Source organism: Primulina huaijiensis, unplaced genomic scaffold (assembly GCF_012295235.1).
Source record: "Primulina huaijiensis isolate GDHJ02 unplaced genomic scaffold, ASM1229523v2 scaffold31863, whole genome shotgun sequence".
Lineage (NCBI taxonomy): Eukaryota > Viridiplantae > Streptophyta > Magnoliopsida > Lamiales > Gesneriaceae > Primulina > Primulina huaijiensis.
The window spans coordinates 1-18,853 of record NW_027357489.1 but is presented as its reverse complement, the minus strand read 5'-3'; the positions used below and the strand labels follow the sequence as shown (position 1 = coordinate 18,853).

Sequence of the window (18,853 nt, the reverse complement as noted above, 5' to 3'; positions counted from 1 at the left end):
GGACTGAAAAAAAAAAACGACGGCTGGGGACTGAAAGCCAATTTCCCGAAATCATTTGTGGCATGCATGTATTTTTAGCAACATATTTATTTACATGATTTGACTTAAAAAAATAGTTAAAAGACTATAATTAATTCAAAAAATATATATAACTAAAAATGTCATATCTTAATACACACATAACTAAAATTGACATTTTGCTTATTTTTATTTTATCTAGCTTTTGTCAAATATATTGATTAAAAATAAATTATGTCAAAAAATACTATGAATATAATCATGTAACGTTTAACAGGTCAAAGTCGTTAGAAATCATGTGTGGATCCGGGTATGTTTAGATTTAAACAAGTCAAGAGAGGTTGAGTCCTTCAAGATATTAACGAGAATGATATCAAGGTGCTCGATTTAATATGGAAGAAGCAGTGTTCTAGAAAGCCGGTTGGAATTATGCTCAATCTAGTTTTTTTTAATACAAGATTTCATTTTATTTTTTGAATGAATATGCATTTATAAGTACATGTATATAAATATTAAATAAAAAAATCATGAATATAAAATGAGCTTTTTTCATTATATTATATAAAATTTCGTAGATTTGTAGGAACTATTCATTACAATTTTAATATTTTCATGTGCTGATGGGAAGGATATAATTGGTAATCAGAGTGATTGAATTCACACACAAAAAATCCTGTTGCTCACTCGGCTGTCCCACAGTGCGATGGCTACCCAATTCAGCGCCGCCTTAAACTTTCTTCACTCTACTCTCCTTCCGGGCATCTCAGTAGCTCCCACTCCCATTCTCAGGCAACCATTTTGCCTTATTCAGCCCACTCTCTCTCTCAAGCGCCGTCATAATTCTCCTCCTCTGCATCATATTATCAGAGCCCATATTGCCCCAGGTTCCTACTTTTTCTAAAACTTTTAAATATTTTATTTATTTCTTTTTCACCGACTGATTGTCCAATGGCGTTTGCTCCGTAGATGACGTCCCTGATACCCAATTTTATAAAGTCGAGGCAATTCTAAGGTCTATTTATTTCTTTTCGTGAAGCAGTAGCCTACTTCATTGTTCTTGATAATTTTGAGCGTTGCTTCTGTATGTTTCTATTCCTTATCAAGATTCTCTGCTTTCTACTCTTTTGATCATCATTGCACCATGATCTTTTGGTAAACTTTGGATTCAGACCTTGGAGGATCCCACAGGTGTCTTCTGTAAGAATTTTACTTAGCTTACAATGTCAGTCCTTGCTTTGTTGATCGAAATTTATTTGTTTTCCTAAGTATTGCTCCTGAATTTTGAATGAAGGCATTATTGAAAATGGGTATTCGTGGTGTTACGGTTTCTGATGTTCGAGGTTTTGGAGCTCAAGGCGGCTCAACTGAGAGGCAGGCAGGTAAATTATATTGTTAGGATTTTATTGTTGTTATTGTTGCTTCCCATGTACTTGTGTTGGAGATGGATCACGTCTCGGTCCTGAATGAGACATGCTATTCTTACGTTCGATTAGAAGAGTGTGTGTGTGTGTGTGTGTGTGTGTGTGTGTGTGTGTGTGTATTGAATGGTTGCACATGCCACGCACCGAATATAAGCTTTTACATCCTATCGTTTTTGTATTGTTTGTTACTCTAAATTTCTCAACCTTCTAATATTTTCCCATCTCTAGGCTCTGAATTTTGTGAAGATAATTTTGTTGCAAAAGTTAAGATGGAGATTGTTGTTAGCAAAGATCAGGTATCTTCAGTTGGAGAAGGTTTAATAAAATTTATTTCTTTATTTCAATTTACAATTTATATAAACTTTAATCATCTGTTATTTATCTATATGAAGCTTAATTTAAATTACTGTTAGAAGCAAAAAGATCACGTATTGAATGAAGAAACCATATCTATTGAATAAGAGAGAGAGCGGTTTACAACTCTAAAAGTGAAATCTAATTAGAAAAATATGTATGGAAATAAGCCTATATAGTGTTCTATGTTCAAGTGTGTTATAGACACGTCATCCTACATGTACAACACATAGAATACATTTATTCATTCTAATACACCTCAAGACGTGGAGTGAATGTTGTGCACACTCATCTTGGGTAATAAAATTCGTAACCAAGCAGGATGCAAAAGTTAGGTAAACAAATCAGCTAGTTGATTACTTGAGAAAACATGATGCATTTTGATGACTCCAGCTAGCAACTTTTCCCTAACAAGATAGCAATCAAGTTCTATGTGCTACTTTCATTCATGAACACTGAATTAGAAGCAATGTGGATAACAATCCTTTAAGAGAGATATTATGCACACCACTTAACAAGTAGCGTTTGCCATGGATCGATATTCGGCCTCAGTAGAAGATCTGGATATTATGTTTGCTTCTCCGATTTCCATGAAACCATGGAGGAATCAAGAAAAACACCAAAACCACTGATGGACCTCCATGTATCCAAGCAAGACGCACAGCCAGAGTTTGAGAAATAATTCAGTTTAAGCTCCGACGAAGAACTATAGAACAACCCTTGACCAATTGTGCCTTTGATATATTGAAGCATAGAATGTGCAGCCTTCAAATGTTCGGTATGTGGCTTGGAAACGAACTAGCTTAGCTTGTTCACCAAATAAGACAAGTCAGGACGAGTAATTGTAAGATATAATAATCTCTCAATCAACCTCCTGTACATAGAAGGATCTGAAAGTGGCTCACCATCATTTTGATGAAGCTTCAAGTTAACATCCATAATAGCGGATTGTGGCTTACAGCCAAGGAATCCCGCATCCGTAAGTAACTGAACTGCATAATGATGTTGAGAAATAGAGATACCTCACGACGAACGAGCAAACTCAATGCTCAAGAAATACTTCAGATTCCCAAATCATTTAGAGAAAACTGAGTGTGAAGGAAAACTTTTAACTCCTCTCACCTGTGCCTCCTTAGTATCATTTGTAGCCACTCCATTGTCATCTACATACACTAACAAGGCAAGAAAACAGACAATGAGTACAAATTAACAATGAATTATCAACCTGATATTGAAAGAAACCATTATGAAAATTTCGAAATCCCTAGCTTTGAATTGTTGGCTATCACCTCCACTCGGCTTCCCTTACATTCTGACAAATTTTGCAACTTGTCTTCATCAACTGTCATATGATTTGAACATCCCGAGTCAACAATGCAATCTTTTTCATAATCAATATGTTCCAAAGTTGTCGTGAGAGCCAGCTCCTCTTCCTCTGCAGCATATAATGCCTCTCCATCCCATTCATCTTCACTTTTGGAAGCAGCAGCATTACTCTCCACCAAATTTTTCTTCAAATGAGAAGTTTTCGCCATATGACCTTTCTCTCCGCAATTGTAGCACGTCGCATCAAACTTATTGCCATAGCCGAGATTTTTCGAAGCTCCCCATGAACTAGTACTTCCTTTGCTTTGATTATCTTTTACCTTGTCAGTATTCTTTTTACACCAACCAATTGTGTGTTGATTGGAGTTCTCTTTTTGTTTACCGGGGCAGAGTGCTTTCTCCTCACCCTTAAGCGAAACTCCTCCCATTTGCTTAGCTAGTGCTTCTTGTCCAGCAAACAAATTTTCAAACTCAACAAGTGATTGTTGATTTTGCCATCCTTGTATTGCAGCAACAAAGCCCCTGTATTCAGGTCTCAAACCGTGGATAATTATTCTTTTCATCCTGGTGTCTCCAATAGAATCACTTGGATCCAACTCGGAAATTTCCCAGCATAAAGTCTTCACCTTGTGGAAGTACTGAAAGATTGCCATGTCGCGTTGCGCTACCAAGAAAAATTAACTCTCAAGAAGTTGAAGCCTCGTGTCATTTTTCTTGAAGAATAGCATGGCGAATCCCAAGCTTCTTTGGGAGTTTTGACATCCTTAATATGCTCTAATACATCTTCTTCGACCGTAGTCTTTAAAACATTGCCTTGTCTGCTTCTATCTTCCACTTTCTCAATGTACCATGTGCATCCTCTACTTCTGGTTGCATAACTTCTCTTCCGTTGACAACCTCCTTCAAGTCTTGACCTTGCATGTAAGACATCATACATGTAGACCAAATATTGTAACTTTGATTGTTGAGCTTCTTGATGCCACCAACAACTTGAAGATCGCTCAGCTTGCCAATAAAAATTGAAAGAAAATAAGTTTGTAGCCTGCAATTGCCTGGCTCTTGATACCACAATGTTGAAAAATAAAAGTGGCACGATGCAAAATAAGTGGAGAGAAAACAACTTTATTTGGGATAATTCATTGGGTGGAATTTCTCTACCTTTTATAGGCATACAAGGAGATGCACGTTGCTTGATTCTCTTAACAAATTCCTAACAAACAAAGAAAAAAATCAGAGACTAACTAAGATTTAGCTGCAGAGACCCACTAACATTTGACTAATAACCAAACTAACTGTTATTTATGCTAATAATCCAACCCTTCTTGTTGTGTATAACCGTTAGCTACTGGTTGTGCATATAACGATGCAATGTTTCATCAGCCAAAATTCTAGCTTTGTAAACCCATTTACATCCCATTGTAGTCTCCCCCGGCTGCAAAATTGCTTTCAGTTAAGATTTTGTTGATTCTTGTTGTGTATAACCATTAGCTACTGGTTGTGCTTATAATGATGCGATGTTCCAAATAGCCAAATGTTTACCTTTATAAACCCATTTACACCCCATTGGTGTCTCTCCCAGTGGCAAAGACACAGTACTCCACGTACATTCCTTTCCAAAGCTCGCAACTCCTCTGTGATGGCCTGTTGCCACTTAGGTATTTCGGTAACTTGAGAGTAATGTTGTGGTTTTAAAACAGAGAAAACATGATGAACAAAGGCTTTATATGAATTAGACAATTTGTTAGAGCTTAGGATTGTGGTAAGTGAATGTGCAGTAGAAGATTTGAGCATAGAATTAATGGCATAACACTGATAGTCACGCAAGCAAGCAGGCTTTATGTGTGCACTCTGTGATATGCAGATTTTGGACACACAAAAGCGCCATCATGGGATGAATCAATTGCATTTGGGACTGAAATTTTATAAGCTGGAAAAACACTTAGAAAATGTATCATTATTGCTCGAATAGTCGAATGGAGTGGATTTTCTAACGAGGAAACGTCATATTGAATATATGTACTTAATGCATTAATGAGATAACATTATATTTAATGTTAAAAAGAACAAATCAGATTAAATTTACACTTTTATGTATGTAAATCTTAAAAACAGATTCCCAAACAAATTTGATAGCAGACGGCTCGGTTTTTGCCTGAATTATACCCTTAAAAAGATAAATAGCAATAGATAATAATAATAACATTTTTATTTTTTGTTGGTTGTGTTGTTTTTTATAATATTAATAATAATATGTATTTTATTATCATTGGGAATGATATTATTCTCTTATGTCACATCATTATTTCCGTGACTATCCTCTGTTTATTATTATCATTATTATTTTAGCTTATTTCTGTTTCAGTAACTTATTTATTGTCATTAAATTTTTTTTATATTTTTAAAAAATTTATTTTTACCAGTCTTTCTGTAATTAACTTATATTATATTTTTATGATAAATATAATTGGATATGTAATTCTTATTGTTACTAATATTATTAATTTATATTTCATATTATTTATATTTATATTTAAGATTGTATAAGATTTAATGATGAAGCCTATTTTTAACGATAGGGATTTAACATAGGCGAGGACAAATGATTTGTCTAATTTAATCAAATGTATTCATTTTTTTGTAATTTATAATTTTAATTGGTTTAAGTATGTTGTTAGTTTATGAGGTTACAAAATTTTAAAGTTGTGAATTGCTAAACAGAAAAATGACGGTAGTAGATTGTTATCTTCCTTTGAGCGTTATCGCAATGGTATAAACATTTTTGTTATAATAACTTTTTATAATAATATTTAAATATATTGATTACATTTTATCAAAAATTTAAATAACTATTCAAACGCTCATATTTACTCAAATATTAATTACGTAATAACACATTGTGCATCGCACGGGTGAGATACTAGTTTGTTCATTCTAATAATGACTCCTTCTGATTGCTTAGGTTGAAGCGGTAATTGAAAAGATAATAGAGGAGGCAAGGACAGGAGAGATTGGTGATGGCAAGATTTTCTGTAAGATAAGAAATTACCTCTGTTGTCAATGACTCAATTGATAAACTTGTTTTGGTTAGTGTAACCTTTTTTCACAAACTTGAGGCCCCTGCCATTATGCGGCAGTTTGCTCGTGGATGTTTCACTTATATGTTTTGTGCTATATCTCATAATACATTATCGCTACAATAGACTAAAGAATTTTTTGTTATTCTCCTTTATTCTTCGTTTTTAGCCACAGTTTCTCACTATAAATGATGCTACTTATTTGTCACTTCTATATATCTTTTTCAAGAGCGCACATTTATGGCTCTTTACTGAGAAGTAAAATGGGTGAGCACTTTGATTTTGTTTATAGCTTAGGCTTACCTTAGCTTATCCTTATGAAAAGATATTCATTCAAATTAGGAAATTAGAGTTCCCGTGAACTTAACTTTACAAGCTTAAACTGAGTACAAGAAATAGTTCGTTAGATGTGGTTTTTTTTCATCTTGAATTGAACGATGTGGGGTTCTATTGATGCATATTGATGTGTGATTCAAATTAATCGATGATACAAATTTGATCGTATGATTTTTCCTTTCTTCTTTTTTGTGTCTTCCATGCTTCAGTGATTTTAGAGTGTACAAAATGTCTATTTAAAAAATCATGATATAATTTCCATATTTTTGTATTTTGGCTGGCCTCATGTGGTTGTGTGTCTATTTAGCTTTAAAAGAGAGGGGATCATAAGAGATTGCTCGTGGGTTGTTTAGTCTTCTGCAAGTATCTACCTAGTTTCTACCCATCAATTTCATAGAAAAGTGAAAGTGTTCATCGTTCTGCCTCTTTTTCCAACTCCCATGGTGCACAATGGCTTAATTTTCAAATTGTGTTATTGATTGTGGGTGCAGTGGTTCCAGTTTCAGACGTAATTAGAGTTCGCACTGGTATGTGAGCTTCAACATTCTGTTGGTTTTTATAAGGATGTATCTGTCCGTATTCTTACTGTACATTTAATTTAGCAAGAGCCTATCAGTAAAGCCGTGTCTAGCTGAGATTTTGAGTCTGAGTGTATGGAGTCGATCTTAAAAAATTGTTTCTGTCGTATTTAATTGTTATTTTTCGTTAACGATAGTTTTCAAAAACTAAGCATGTTGAGTATATACTTACATGTAAAAGGTAAATAATGAGAATTAATCAAGATTCAGAAAATTTCTTCACTTTTTTCTTTGCAAGTGTCAGTGGTTGTACAAATTGCATTGAATTCGCAAGTCTAATCCTTTTATTGCTAAATAATAATTTTTGTTTACTCCTCTCAAAATCTTGCCTGAGGCGGGGTCGCCTCATGGATGTCACCTCAGGTCCGGGCTATGCCTATCAGAGTAATCAGTTTTCATCTCTATGATGTCTTTTTTTGTTTCTTAAATATATCTTCCTGTATTATATGTGTTCTATATCAGTATCTTAATTTCTTCCATTTTTGTTTTTGGTGTTCCTTGTGATTTGCTATGTCATTGCTCCACTGATACTTGTCATTGCTCCACTGATACTTATGTGAAGCATTCAGTCTATCTTATAACTACTAATTGTTTGAAATGATTTTTTTTTTGAAATCTTACTTGGTCTAATAATGTATATAATACATTGAATTTGAATATTTAAAGAAATCTTCATGTTCAGTATTAGTATCAATTAAGGAATTACGAGTTCTCTCTTTTCTAGAAAGAAAAAGAATTATAATTTTTGTTTGTTTTTCAGGTGAACGGGGATTGAAGGCTGAAAGAATGTCCGGAGGGAGGGCGGAAATGTTCCCCTCCTCCGCATCTGCTTAACATTGGCCTCACCCACATGATTCTGTCTCTCTCTTAACGTTGTTCATCTTTGGTACTACTCGCGTATGCTACTTCTTGACTTTGTTGCTTTGCTAATTTGAATATTGTATGATTAGTTTTAGTAGGGATTTAAGTTTCCAAATCACCAACTGGGAGAGAAAGAAGGAATCGGTTTATAATTATCACAATGAAGACAGGTATCATATTCAATCACATTCTTGCACAGTGCTAATTGACGAATTCTGTGAATCAAATTTATACACATTTTTCGCAAAACTTGTTTCGGAAAAACAAAAACCTAACGCATCATTACTCCCTTGGTAATGTCTGGACAAATTGCGTAAATTCCAGCACTGGAAACCTTCAGTTTTCTTTTCTTTTTTAATCGATCTGAAGGGCAAAATGTCGGTTTTCCTCCTGGACTGATATTGTGTTATGATTATTTCTTTAGAAAAACACACACACGATAGGGCTTTTTAAAAAATTGTCCCCTTTATGCTTCGACTAAAATCTTCATTCATAGCTATTACCTTATCTAGATTTAACTTCACGTGTATAGACAACGATCGCAGATTTACTATGGGATGAACATGCTTTTCCTCCTGTGGGATTTAGTCTGCAAAGTCTGAATACTTGGGTTATCTAATATCTAATATTCTATATAAAAGCATGAATAAAAATCACAAATACGTTTTTCTTTAGGGTATCTAATATTCTATATAAAAGCATGAATAAAAATCACAAATACGTTTTTCTTTAGGGTCCTTAATAATGCATATTTCTCGATTTTTTCCTATCTCTTTGTCTTTATCTTGATTTTGTTTTTACCTCAGAACCCTGCCATCTCCAAATACAAAATCTATTTTGGTGCAAATTTTACACTAAAATAGTATTATTTCTACACCAAAAATATCAATCTCCAACACATTTATTTCAAATCTTACACTAAAAAAAATATTCTCGAAATATTCTTTTTATTTTACATATATTAGTTATTATATTTTATTTAATATATTTTTAATTATGACTAATGTTTTATTATTAATAAATTTAAATAATAATATAAATAATAATTATTAATAAATTTACAATAATTAAATTAAATTAGTCTTTAATTAATAATAATTAAAATAAATAAATAAATATTTTAAAAGTCAACAATTATTATTTTTAAATTTATATGATTAAATATCTAATTTTTAAAATAATAACATAAATATTAGACTATTATTTAAATAGTATTTATAATTTTTTTATACAAATAAATATAATAAATAAAATTTAAAAATTTTAAAAAAAAAAGAAACAAGTTTTTTTTTTTAAATAAAAATTTTTGGTGTCAGAGTTTTCAGATATATATATATTATATTGGTTTGATACTTTTGCCAAGGAGATGCCCTTCGTAGCTGTATTGTGATGTTTTTACGTTGTTTTGGATTGTTTGTGATATGTTGTGTCTAGTCTTGGCCAGTGCGACGGTAGAATATTGGTTTGTTTGATTGTGAACTTGATGTTATCTTCGTGCATATATTGATGTTGTTGTGTTTTGAAATTTTTGGGATGTCTTACTTACGTGGAGGTCATGTCGAAATTTCTGTATGCTCAAATGAACATTTTAAACTCTTTTTCGCTGTTTACACTAATTAATCATTGTTGTTTGGTGATTAAATATTAATTAAGAACATGATCCCACACTATTTGGTATCAGAGCGTAACTGGGATACACTCGAATTAGAGTTTTGGACATTTGAGTTTAGACACAAATAAAATGATTGTGCATGTGTTTGATTATTGCCCTTACTTTTTTTCTATGCTTTGAATTAATTGAATTAGCATGACTAGAGCGTATAGTTGATTAAGTTTTGACATATAGTTTAAAAACTGCCTATTAGTTTAAGTTTATGCTCATATACTAAACCAATTATTTTGTTTCTGCCTGTGGATTAAATCCTTGTGTGTAACGTACCGTATTTTAAACAACTTAAAATTTTGCGGAAATAAAAATTTTCTTAAATAAATCGTAATCATCAAATAGCCCTCATTCTTAACTTAAAATAAAATACCACATTTTAAATCGTCAAACTCGTCGTCGGTCTTTTTTCTTCGATCTCGCATCGAATAATCGTCTGAAACAATAAACTCGTGAAACATTTTAACGTGCATCACATAAGCATAAATAATTTAAAATAATGTAAATAAATAAATCATGCATCACTAAAAAAATTGTTTTAAACTTGAATAAAAAATTAATCATTAAATAAATGCATGAGTTTTACGTGTACTGATTTTAGGCTATACATTGTGTCTTGTAGATGGCACCTGGACGTAGGGGCAGAAAAGGAAATGAAGTTGTTTAGGAATCTGAAGCCCTTAATGCAAGAGGACTTAACGAGACTGATTTGGGAAGACGAGGTCGTCGTCTTCGTGGGGAAGCACAAAATGTTATCGTTGAGCATGAAGTGGACCAGTTGACTAGAAGAATGAGTGAAATGGAACTAGTGATGTCTCGATTTCAGAACATGCGTCCTTCTCGATTCTTTAGAAATGAAGATTGTTAGAAAGTTGTAGCATGGTAAAAAAAGTATGAAGCGCTTGTTTAATATGTTGGAGTACACTCTTGATTGCAGCTTAAGTTGGCTATTTGTCAATTAAAAGACCGAGCTCAGTTATGGTGGGAAATTACTGAGGAAGCTCTGAAAGAATCATGTGAAAGAGTTACTTGGGATGATCAGTCAATTATAAACATGCATTGTAGAAAAAAATCTAATAGAAGAAAAATATGAATCAAAGGAAATGAAGAAAACGACAGTCACAGGAACACAAAAACGAAAAAAGAAGACACATAACAATCCGTTGAAATATCAAGCTAAACAAAAAAAAAAGAAACAAAAATCGAAAGATTGAAGTGATTGAGATATCAAATGATGCAAAGTTATAACATTCATAATTAAATAAACCAAAAGAGAAATAGAAAGTGAGAAGGAAAAAATGAAAGGAAACATCAAAATTAAACAAGAAAAACTTTAAATAAATATATTGAAAAACAAACTATATATCAAATTCATATCTAAGCTAATATTTATTAAATGTAACAATTTACTATAATTTTGAAATATAAATTTATTTCTAGTAGTTTCATTTCTCATTGCAACATACATGTTTCTTACTAGTATTTCTAGTAGTTTCATTTCTCATTGCAACATACATGTTTCTTAATAGTATATATATATATAAATAAATGCAATTTAGGGGGAAAAAGCAATTTTAATTTAATGGAGTTTTAATATAATAAAAATCATGTAAGGTTCTAAAAAACGCGAATAATAGTTGATGTCAAACTCCAAGGTTTAAAAACTTCGACGAGATTAATACGCGATTAAAAGTGAAAAATGTTTTTAATTTTATTATAATTTTAATCATATAAAATCAATCAATAGTATATACAAAATTTTAAAATAAATATATAAATCTTCAAAAAGAAAATTATTGCTATCAAAAACTACCATTAAATAAAATTTCGGTGTCTTTAGAGTTTTTTTTAAATATTTAAAAGTGAACTTAGAAAAAAATCATAAATATGAACTAAAAATTAACTTAAATTTTATGATTTTTTCATGTTTTGCCCGATCCCGCTGAATTTCATGTTCACAATGGTTACGACTTACGAGGGATAAAATCAGCGGGTTATTGGGGAGGGTTCAGTTTAGGTCTCGCGTTCTTCATCAGTGTCGAGTCCAATTCCAAGAAAATCGTGGGTTTCAAGCGATGGATGCCAAAGACATCTTGGGGTTGCCCAAGAGTGCGTTGCCATCACAAGAAAAGAAGTCCAAGGCTCCCAGAGAATCTCAGAGAAAGCCCGATGGCATTTCGCGCGAGGTTTCTTTCGATTTTTGTTTTTTGTCTTACACTGGAATGTTGTGTGTTTTCAGCTGTTGAATGGAATGCCGTAGGTTTACGCTCTTACAGGGGGGATGGCGCCTTTGATGCCCGCTGTTGATTTTAATCAATTGAAACGAAAAGCACAATCCGAAAACGAGAAGGTTCACGTGTGTTCTGTTCTAGACATAAGTTTCTTGGTTTTTTTTAAATTTATTTATATGCTTTTAGTTTTCTTCAGATCACATGGCAATGGCTTCCTTTTACGAATTCTGCCAGAAACGACAACTTGCTGCTCTATCATTGGGTGTGTTTCACTTGATTGTAGGAGACTTTCGGAATTTTACTACTTGCGGGACTGTTGTAGTATTTCCTGTTTTTTATTCATAGGTTAGAGTTGTGAATGGCGTCCCACCAACGGGTGATTATTCATTTTCAAAGTTCAATAAGGTACGCCAAAACATTCTATTTTCCACATGATAAACATCTCCCAACAGATAAATTTGGCCTCTGACTCTGTGTTCATATATTCATCAACTGACTTTTCCGAACTGTGATGTCTCCCAGTCGGTTGATGTAATAAAGTACACTGATGAGGAGTACGAGAAGTGCTTGACCGATCCTGTAAGGATTTAGATTTGACTTTTCACGTGTTCATCTTTTTCAATAATTCATAAACTGCAAAATATTCTGGTTCTTTAATTATCGAACAAGTGGCTGCTCTTTTGTATTTGGTTCAGATTTTAGATCAATGAATCAATTTGTAATTATTGTCGACCTACCTCTTTTGATTCAGTTTGTGTAAAAATCATAATATATTTAAGCTATTCTGAGAAACTACACTGATTAGTTAGGAAACTCACAGATTATTTTTTATTCCGATAACATAGTTTCACTTTTTGATATGAAAATTTCAATATAAGTAGCATGTGTAATGTTGTTCAACATTATTGGTATTTTTTGTAAGATTAACTTAGTATGCAATACTCTGCTATATTAAGAATATAATACTCCTTCGGTTCATCCACCCAGTATTGAATGTTTTATTTTAAATGGGCGCAAAGTTTTTGATTTGTACAACTGTACCCTCAGATACAGTAGGTGCGGTCGTTGATACTTAATTGCCACATCATACCTTTCGGGTATGGATAATTTTTTAAAGAAATATTTGTTTAGAAATTAACTTCGTTTGTGGAGAACCAAAGCAGTAAAATGACTCAATTTGGGAGGTAGTAATAAATTAATTATCAATAACATTAAATATACATTCTTTTGCCTACAATCTAGAATGAGGCGTACTCATTCTGTTTGGACGTCACATTGAAGGTAGGTGTTTTTGAATATTCAATTAACCAATGGCCCTAACTATTTGGTGTTGCTGAAAGAATGAGATTACATATGATTGGTCCTTGAGCTTTTGTTGTAACGAGGTGACTCAAATGCAGCTTCTTGTTATCTTACTTTGCGTTGCATTAGGCTTGGACGAAGGAAGAGACAGACCAATTATTTGATATGTGTGAGCGGTTTGATCTTCGCTTCATTGTGATAGCTGATAGGTTCCCTTCATCAAAGACTGTGGAGGAATTGAAGAATCGATATTACAGTGGTATTTTACTGTTTTTACTTAATTGATATCACTGTTGGATAACCTGAAGAGAGCATATAAATATGGAGCTACTGATCGTTTTGCTTTTTAATCATATGATATTTAAGAAGTTTCTGATGCTTATCTTGCATTTCATTCGTACAGTATCTCGAGCTATTATGATTGCTAGGGCTCCATCTCTTGGTGATGTTGCGGGGCATCCTCTTGTTAAGGTCTCGTAGCCTTTCTTGTATCCCTGCACCACCCCTATTACAGAGTTACTCTATCACTCTCTTGCTTTGTGTAAATGTATGATCATCCAACATTTGTTTTGTTGGGTTTTTCATTGTTAGAGTAAGTGCCTGTTTAGCATTTTAGGCTCATAGTTAACATTTGTATCATGGTCTGCGTGAAACGTCGGCCTTTTCAATGATATAGGAACCTTACAACAAGTCCCAAGAAATTGAGCGGAAGCGTGCATTGTCTTTGGTACTCTCTCACACGAAGCAGCAAGAGCGGAGAGATGTTGAGGTGAATTTTGGTTTTATATCTCGGCGACAAAATAATGATCCTACAAGTATTAGTTTATCTTTTCCGAGTGCTTGCTCTCAGCTTTTGACATCTTTAGGTTCTTGCTGAAGCGAAGAGAATATCTGAGGCACGGAAGACAATAAAGGTTAGACCCTCACCCCCTCATTTACAGAAGAATATCTAAATCACAAATATTAAATATTAAGGATAGTAGGATTCCATGTAAGTTTTGTACAAAATCATCATCATCATTTGTTCGATTGATCTTAAGCCTTCATAAGTATTAATGTACTGAATGAGAATCAGCCACAGAACTCCGGGATCAGATCTACCAATTATTAGTCATTCGAATTGCCTGCCTTTCCCATCCTTTATTTGTTATTTACTATATTTTAGGTGATTTCATTCTTGTTTTTCAGTCTTCCAGAGAGCCAGAATTGCCAGTTATTTCAGATACTGGACTGGTTGGTACTGATATGGCTACTACTGCTGCTGATAACATTTCCCCTTCTATGGATCCCCTGTTTCCCTCTTCTGTGGTCACAAATCCAGTGGCAGAAATCGCTTCAGTTATCTCTTCTCTTCGCTCGGTATGCTTGAATAAGATTAAAGTTCATATTCATCTTCCTGTTGCTCTCTTTTTGGTGGCATTCTTTTAGCTGCTTAAGTTATTGATGCCTATCACTTTTCCTGCTCCACGTTTTTTTCTGATCCAAAATTGTTGTGGTAGCGCTCTGGTCTCACTTTTCATGTTAGTTGTTTACCTGGTTGATCGGTACTTGTAAGATAGGTGCCCATGAGACCATAATCCACTCATGAATGCTGGAATTCTTTCTCTCTTTTTTCTATTTCGTGACATAGCACCGGACAACAGTTTCCAATGCAAGGGGATTATTGGGATTTTCATTTTTTCTTTTAGTTTTCTTGTTATTTTGATTTCTGGCTGGGGATCTTTAATTAGTTTCTCCCTGCATTTATCCTGGATTTTTTAGGTTCACAGTTGTTATTTTACATTTGGATGCCATCTCTTAGGAAGATTTTTTTTGCTTCTAGTTTTACTGATTAATAAAATATGCAGATGCGTGTGTATTTAAGATCATATGCACATGAGCAAATGGTGCAAGCTGCAAGTTCATCGGCAGGACTTAGGACTATTAAGCGGGTCGAGCAGACTTTGCAGGATCTTGGGGTTTGCTTTCTTCTTCTTGAACACTAGCACATTTCTATGCGCTTTTTCTGTTATAGTTTGTTGTAAATGTTTTAGGTAGTGGACATGTAATATGGACTTATCTTTTTTGTTATTTGCTTACAAATTGGAAAACATTGTCTGGAAGAACATACCTTTTAACTTATTAAAGGGCAAGATTTCAGAGTTTTTTATGACTAAATGTTATACGTGAAGATCTGTGATCAAAGAGCTTATTTACTTTTTAAGGGGAAATGATATTTGAAAGGTTCAAATTCTATTTTTACTTTTTAAGGGGAAATGATATGTGGAAGGTTCGAACTTCAAATTCTATTTGTACGTTTATAGACCCATTCAATTTTCTGTCTTAAAATTGTCAGTGATATGGACTTTGATTGTTCATTCTTTTATATGAAATTTGGAATGATAATAAGGATTAATTTCTTAAAAAATATATATGTCGGCTAATTTTAACAGTTCCTGCTAACTGTATTCATTCCACTGTATGGTTGAATCATCTGTTCCTTTCTAGGTGAATTTAAAACCGAGGGTTCCTACAAAGGCTGTGTGCTCAGAGCATCTCGAACTAAGAAAGGAAATATTAACTCTATTGAATCTTCAGAAACAGGTTAGTTTTCCCATCGTTTACATGTATCTTTTGTGGGTTTTAAATTTTGTTTGCTTCACTTAAGCATATTATGTCTGATATAATATCACATCTGCCCAAATATTACCATGATATAGGATGTATTCATTTTGGTGTCTTATTCTTTGGTCAAGTTATTTTCTGTCTTGATAGTTTCATGTGGATCAGTGTTCTAAAAGGCAGCGTTGTCGCTCACCGCCTCGATTTTTAGAAGCCGCCTAGGCGACCATCTAATATAATATATAGAATTTTTTTGTTTTTTAATTTCTTAAAAATTATTGTTTTATATATTTTTCAATCAATTTGTATCGTATAAATAGGAAGAATATGTCATTGATTTTGAGTTTGAATCCGACATAGATGAATTATTGGAGAAATACGGATATAAACAAGAAAAATTAGATATTTAGGTATAAAAAAATCGCTTAGGCAGTAGGCGGTGGGTGGGTCGGTGGGTGGGTGGCCGCCCGCCTACCGTATTTTAGAATAATGATTATGGATTTTCTGCTCTTCCAAACCATTACATAATATTTGCCTTGAGGTGTCTCTTGTGACAACAGCTGGTCGTAGTTTCACATCATTGTTTGTTTTCAGAGGTGCAAAACTTAAATAACATTCAAGCATGGACAGGTTGGATTTCTTTAGAAAAATTCTTAACAGATGCTCATGTTTTTGGTTTCAAACATTTTTGTGTTGCTTGTTAATGAAATGTCGAAGTTGCAAAATCTTGCTCCATAATTGAAGAAGTCCTTGCCATGTCTTTTGACATTGGTCATCTTAATTTAATTATATGTTGGCATTATACTTTTTCATAACCTTCCATCTTTTCCAATTATCAGTTGCAGTACAAGGAAGCAGAAGGGTCATCATATCGTGATGGTGCATATGCTGAAACTCCTGGTACACCACCTAAGGTTGGAATTTAAACTCATTTGCTTTGTATATGTAATTTACCTTTCCTTTCTACTTCTGACAATGACCAAGCATGACGTAATGTTATAACATAAACAGCGTTCACATCGAGCTGCGGAGCTTGATAGAACCTTTGCACCTGATCCTACAAGTTTTGTAGGTAACATTAACATATAGTGAACTTTAAAATTCCACCCCTATTTCGTCGTCTAACTGTTTGCTTTTTGTGGTGTGTGTTGTTGCCTCCATGTTTTAATGATCATGGTACGTTTCTAACTTTGGATTTGGTTGATTTTAGGTGAAAGATTTGGCAAAAGGGATCAAAAGCGTAAGGTATACTTTTTTTTACGGTTTTTGTCATTTGTTTTTGTCTCTTCACAAATCGGTAGCAAAGTTGGTGATACTGGCATTTATTAATTTTGTAATCTGAAGGGGTCTGGGCGATTAGCTGAAGCTCCATCATCACCTGCTCAATCCAAAAGGCCAAGGAAGTTCAAGGCCTCAGATTAATAGTATATGTAAATGTGAGTCATTCACTGGACCATTATCTATAGTTATGTTTACATAACTATCAGTTTGATGTATGCGTGAGTACAAATGTTAGTATTTGTATCTTTTTCTAAGTGTATTTATATTTGGTTGTTGCAGGATGATGATTGGGGTGACAACAGCGGGCTTTTGATGATGAGTGCATATTTGACGGGGAGGCAGCACCAAAAAATGTAGTCTGATACTACCAGACATATGTAGAAAAATGTACTATATTTATTGTTAGAATAATGACACCGAATGAAACTAGGTAGTGAAACGAACATTGAGAATGTCTGCAAATCTCTCTTTGATGACAGCTTGAATTCCAGATCCAATGGTGGGGGGCCAACGTACTTGACAAGACAGTCCCCATCGACAATGGATATTATTTGTACACTTCCCAATGGTTGTTGATAGCCGGCCTCAGAATGCCCAGATGAGCGTTCACCAACTGCAAAGGGACCGAACTCGTCGATCAAACAACAAATTAATTCGAAGATTTATGCAAACCAATAAACAAACTGACATCTATGGTTACGGAGGTCGCCTTGCTCTGGGATCCGTCTAGTTGGGAAATATCCTTGATGGCATCACCAAAATTTTCCTTGAGAACCCTTTCAACGCCCATTTTCATGGTGGTGGTGGAGCTAGGACAGCTTCCACAAGACCCTGTTCCATTAAACAGATGAGATGATATATAATCGAGAACAAATAAAAAGAAAAAGGCACCTTGAAGCTGGAGGAAAACGATGCCGTCATCAACGGATACAACATCGATGTTACCACCGTATGTGATGAGGTAGGGGCGAACATCATCGAGAACGTTGTCCACGTTTTCTGCGTTGTGCTAAAACCGCTCGGCTGATTTTGTCCTGAATTTGAATTTGAATTTGAATTTGAATTTGAGAGAGAGCGGTGAGGATGATAATTGAATTCTGGAGTTTGGGCGAACAAAGGGTTTAGGGATTATGATCTGAGAGTGCAAGCTGTTTAAAATTTCATTTTAAAATTGGACACATTCTTTAAAATTATTTTGTTTATTATGGCATGACGTTAACAAACAGCATAAATTTATGATTGTTGAAAAATAATATTTAAAATGTGTGTATTGAATATTTGAATGTTGAAAATTAGGTAAAATTAGGTGTTGAATATTGAAATTTTATGTGTGATGATGAAGGTAATGATGTAATTTAATTTTAGATTATTCGTAAAAATTTTCTATAAATAGATCTCTCATTTGTGAAGAAAATCACAATTGAGTTGAGAGAAAAATATTATAAAGTGTGTAGTGTGATAATTTTGAGAGTTTGAGATTTTTACTTTTTACCGTAAATTTTTACTTTTTCACAACACGTTATCAGCACGAAGCTCTAAAAGTCCTCCATATTTTTCCAAGCTCCAAAACAAAAGAAAAAAGTAACAAAAGTAATAATATTTATTTTATTGTTTATTTATTTATTGTTTATATATTTATTATATAATATAATGTTATTATAAATAATAAAAATAAATTTTTCAAAAAACTTGTTATAAATCCTGGGAGGATGTTAAGACGACATCCCACACTCCCGTAAGGGATACGACAAGTATAAAAGTCTAAACAAAATATCTTATGACACCTCATTATAATATTGTGATATGA

The 18,853-nt window shown here is 33.5% G+C and overlaps 3 protein-coding genes and 1 pseudogene across 5 annotated transcripts; 2 read left to right on the top strand and 2 right to left on the bottom strand.

Moving 5' to 3' along the window:
* The first annotated feature begins 662 nt into the window (after positions 1-662).
* LOC140967960 (uncharacterized) lies at positions 663-8,181 on the top strand. The gene is made up of 8 exons (XM_073428763.1): positions 663-902; positions 985-1,030; positions 1,188-1,215; positions 1,310-1,397; positions 1,668-1,735; positions 6,079-6,148; positions 7,021-7,056; positions 7,868-8,181. The coding sequence occupies exons 1-8, from the start codon at positions 722-724 to the stop codon at positions 7,939-7,941; spliced, it is 591 nt and encodes a 196-aa protein (XP_073284864.1). The 5' UTR covers positions 663-721; the 3' UTR covers positions 7,942-8,181.
* LOC140967959 (uncharacterized) lies at positions 1,756-5,102 on the bottom strand. The gene is made up of 2 exons (XM_073428762.1): positions 2,816-5,102; positions 1,756-2,780 (listed from the first exon to the last, which is right to left on the bottom strand). Exon 1 carries the CDS (start codon positions 3,770-3,772, stop codon positions 3,038-3,040), a length of 735 nt encoding a protein of 244 aa, XP_073284863.1. The 5' UTR covers positions 3,773-5,102; the 3' UTR covers positions 1,756-2,780; positions 2,816-3,037.
* A 3,361-nt stretch (positions 8,182-11,542) lies between the features above and the next one.
* LOC140967958 (SWR1-complex protein 4-like) lies at positions 11,543-17,524 on the top strand. Of its 3 annotated transcripts, none has more exons than XM_073428759.1 (17): positions 11,543-11,817; positions 11,892-11,981; positions 12,059-12,124; positions 12,208-12,267; positions 12,385-12,441; positions 13,294-13,423; positions 13,568-13,635; positions 13,841-13,933; positions 14,031-14,078; positions 14,353-14,523; positions 15,012-15,122; positions 15,652-15,747; positions 16,605-16,679; positions 16,777-16,837; positions 16,976-17,010; positions 17,110-17,201; positions 17,326-17,524. In XM_073428759.1, the coding sequence occupies exons 1-16, from the start codon at positions 11,707-11,709 to the stop codon at positions 17,185-17,187; spliced, it is 1,350 nt and encodes a 449-aa protein (XP_073284860.1). In that variant the 5' UTR covers positions 11,543-11,706; the 3' UTR covers positions 17,188-17,201; positions 17,326-17,524. The 3 variants fall into 3 exon arrangements, with proteins under 3 accessions (XP_073284860.1, XP_073284861.1, XP_073284859.1); XM_073428760.1 differs by having other exon boundaries at positions 17,320-17,524; XM_073428758.1 differs by lacking the exons at positions 17,110-17,201; positions 17,326-17,524 and having other exon boundaries at positions 16,976-17,094.
* On the bottom strand, positions 17,421-18,080 carry LOC140967957 (nifU-like protein 1, chloroplastic; annotated as a pseudogene).
* Between the last annotated feature and the right edge of the window lie 773 nt (positions 18,081-18,853).

Excerpts from the sequence above, each read along its gene's own strand:
- LOC140967959 (XM_073428762.1), bottom strand. The coding sequence starts at position 3,772 with ATGGCAATCTTTCAGTACTTCCACAAGGTGAAGACTTTATGCTGGGAA.
- LOC140967960 (XM_073428763.1), top strand. The coding sequence starts at position 722 with ATGGCTACCCAATTCAGCGCCGCCTTAAACTTTCTTCACTCTACTCTC. Across the intron at positions 903-984 it reads CAGAGCCCATATTGCCCCAG|ATGACGTCCCTGATACCCAA; the intron begins GTTCCTACTTTT and ends TTTGCTCCGTAG. Across the intron at positions 1,398-1,667 it reads CTCAACTGAGAGGCAGGCAG|GCTCTGAATTTTGTGAAGAT; the intron begins GTAAATTATATT and ends TCCCATCTCTAG.
- LOC140967958 (XM_073428758.1), top strand. The coding sequence starts at position 11,707 with ATGGATGCCAAAGACATCTTGGGGTTGCCCAAGAGTGCGTTGCCATCA. Across the intron at positions 11,818-11,891 it reads CCGATGGCATTTCGCGCGAG|GTTTACGCTCTTACAGGGGG; the intron begins GTTTCTTTCGAT and ends GGAATGCCGTAG. Across the intron at positions 16,838-16,975 it reads TGATCCTACAAGTTTTGTAG|GTGAAAGATTTGGCAAAAGG; the intron begins GTAACATTAACA and ends GGTTGATTTTAG.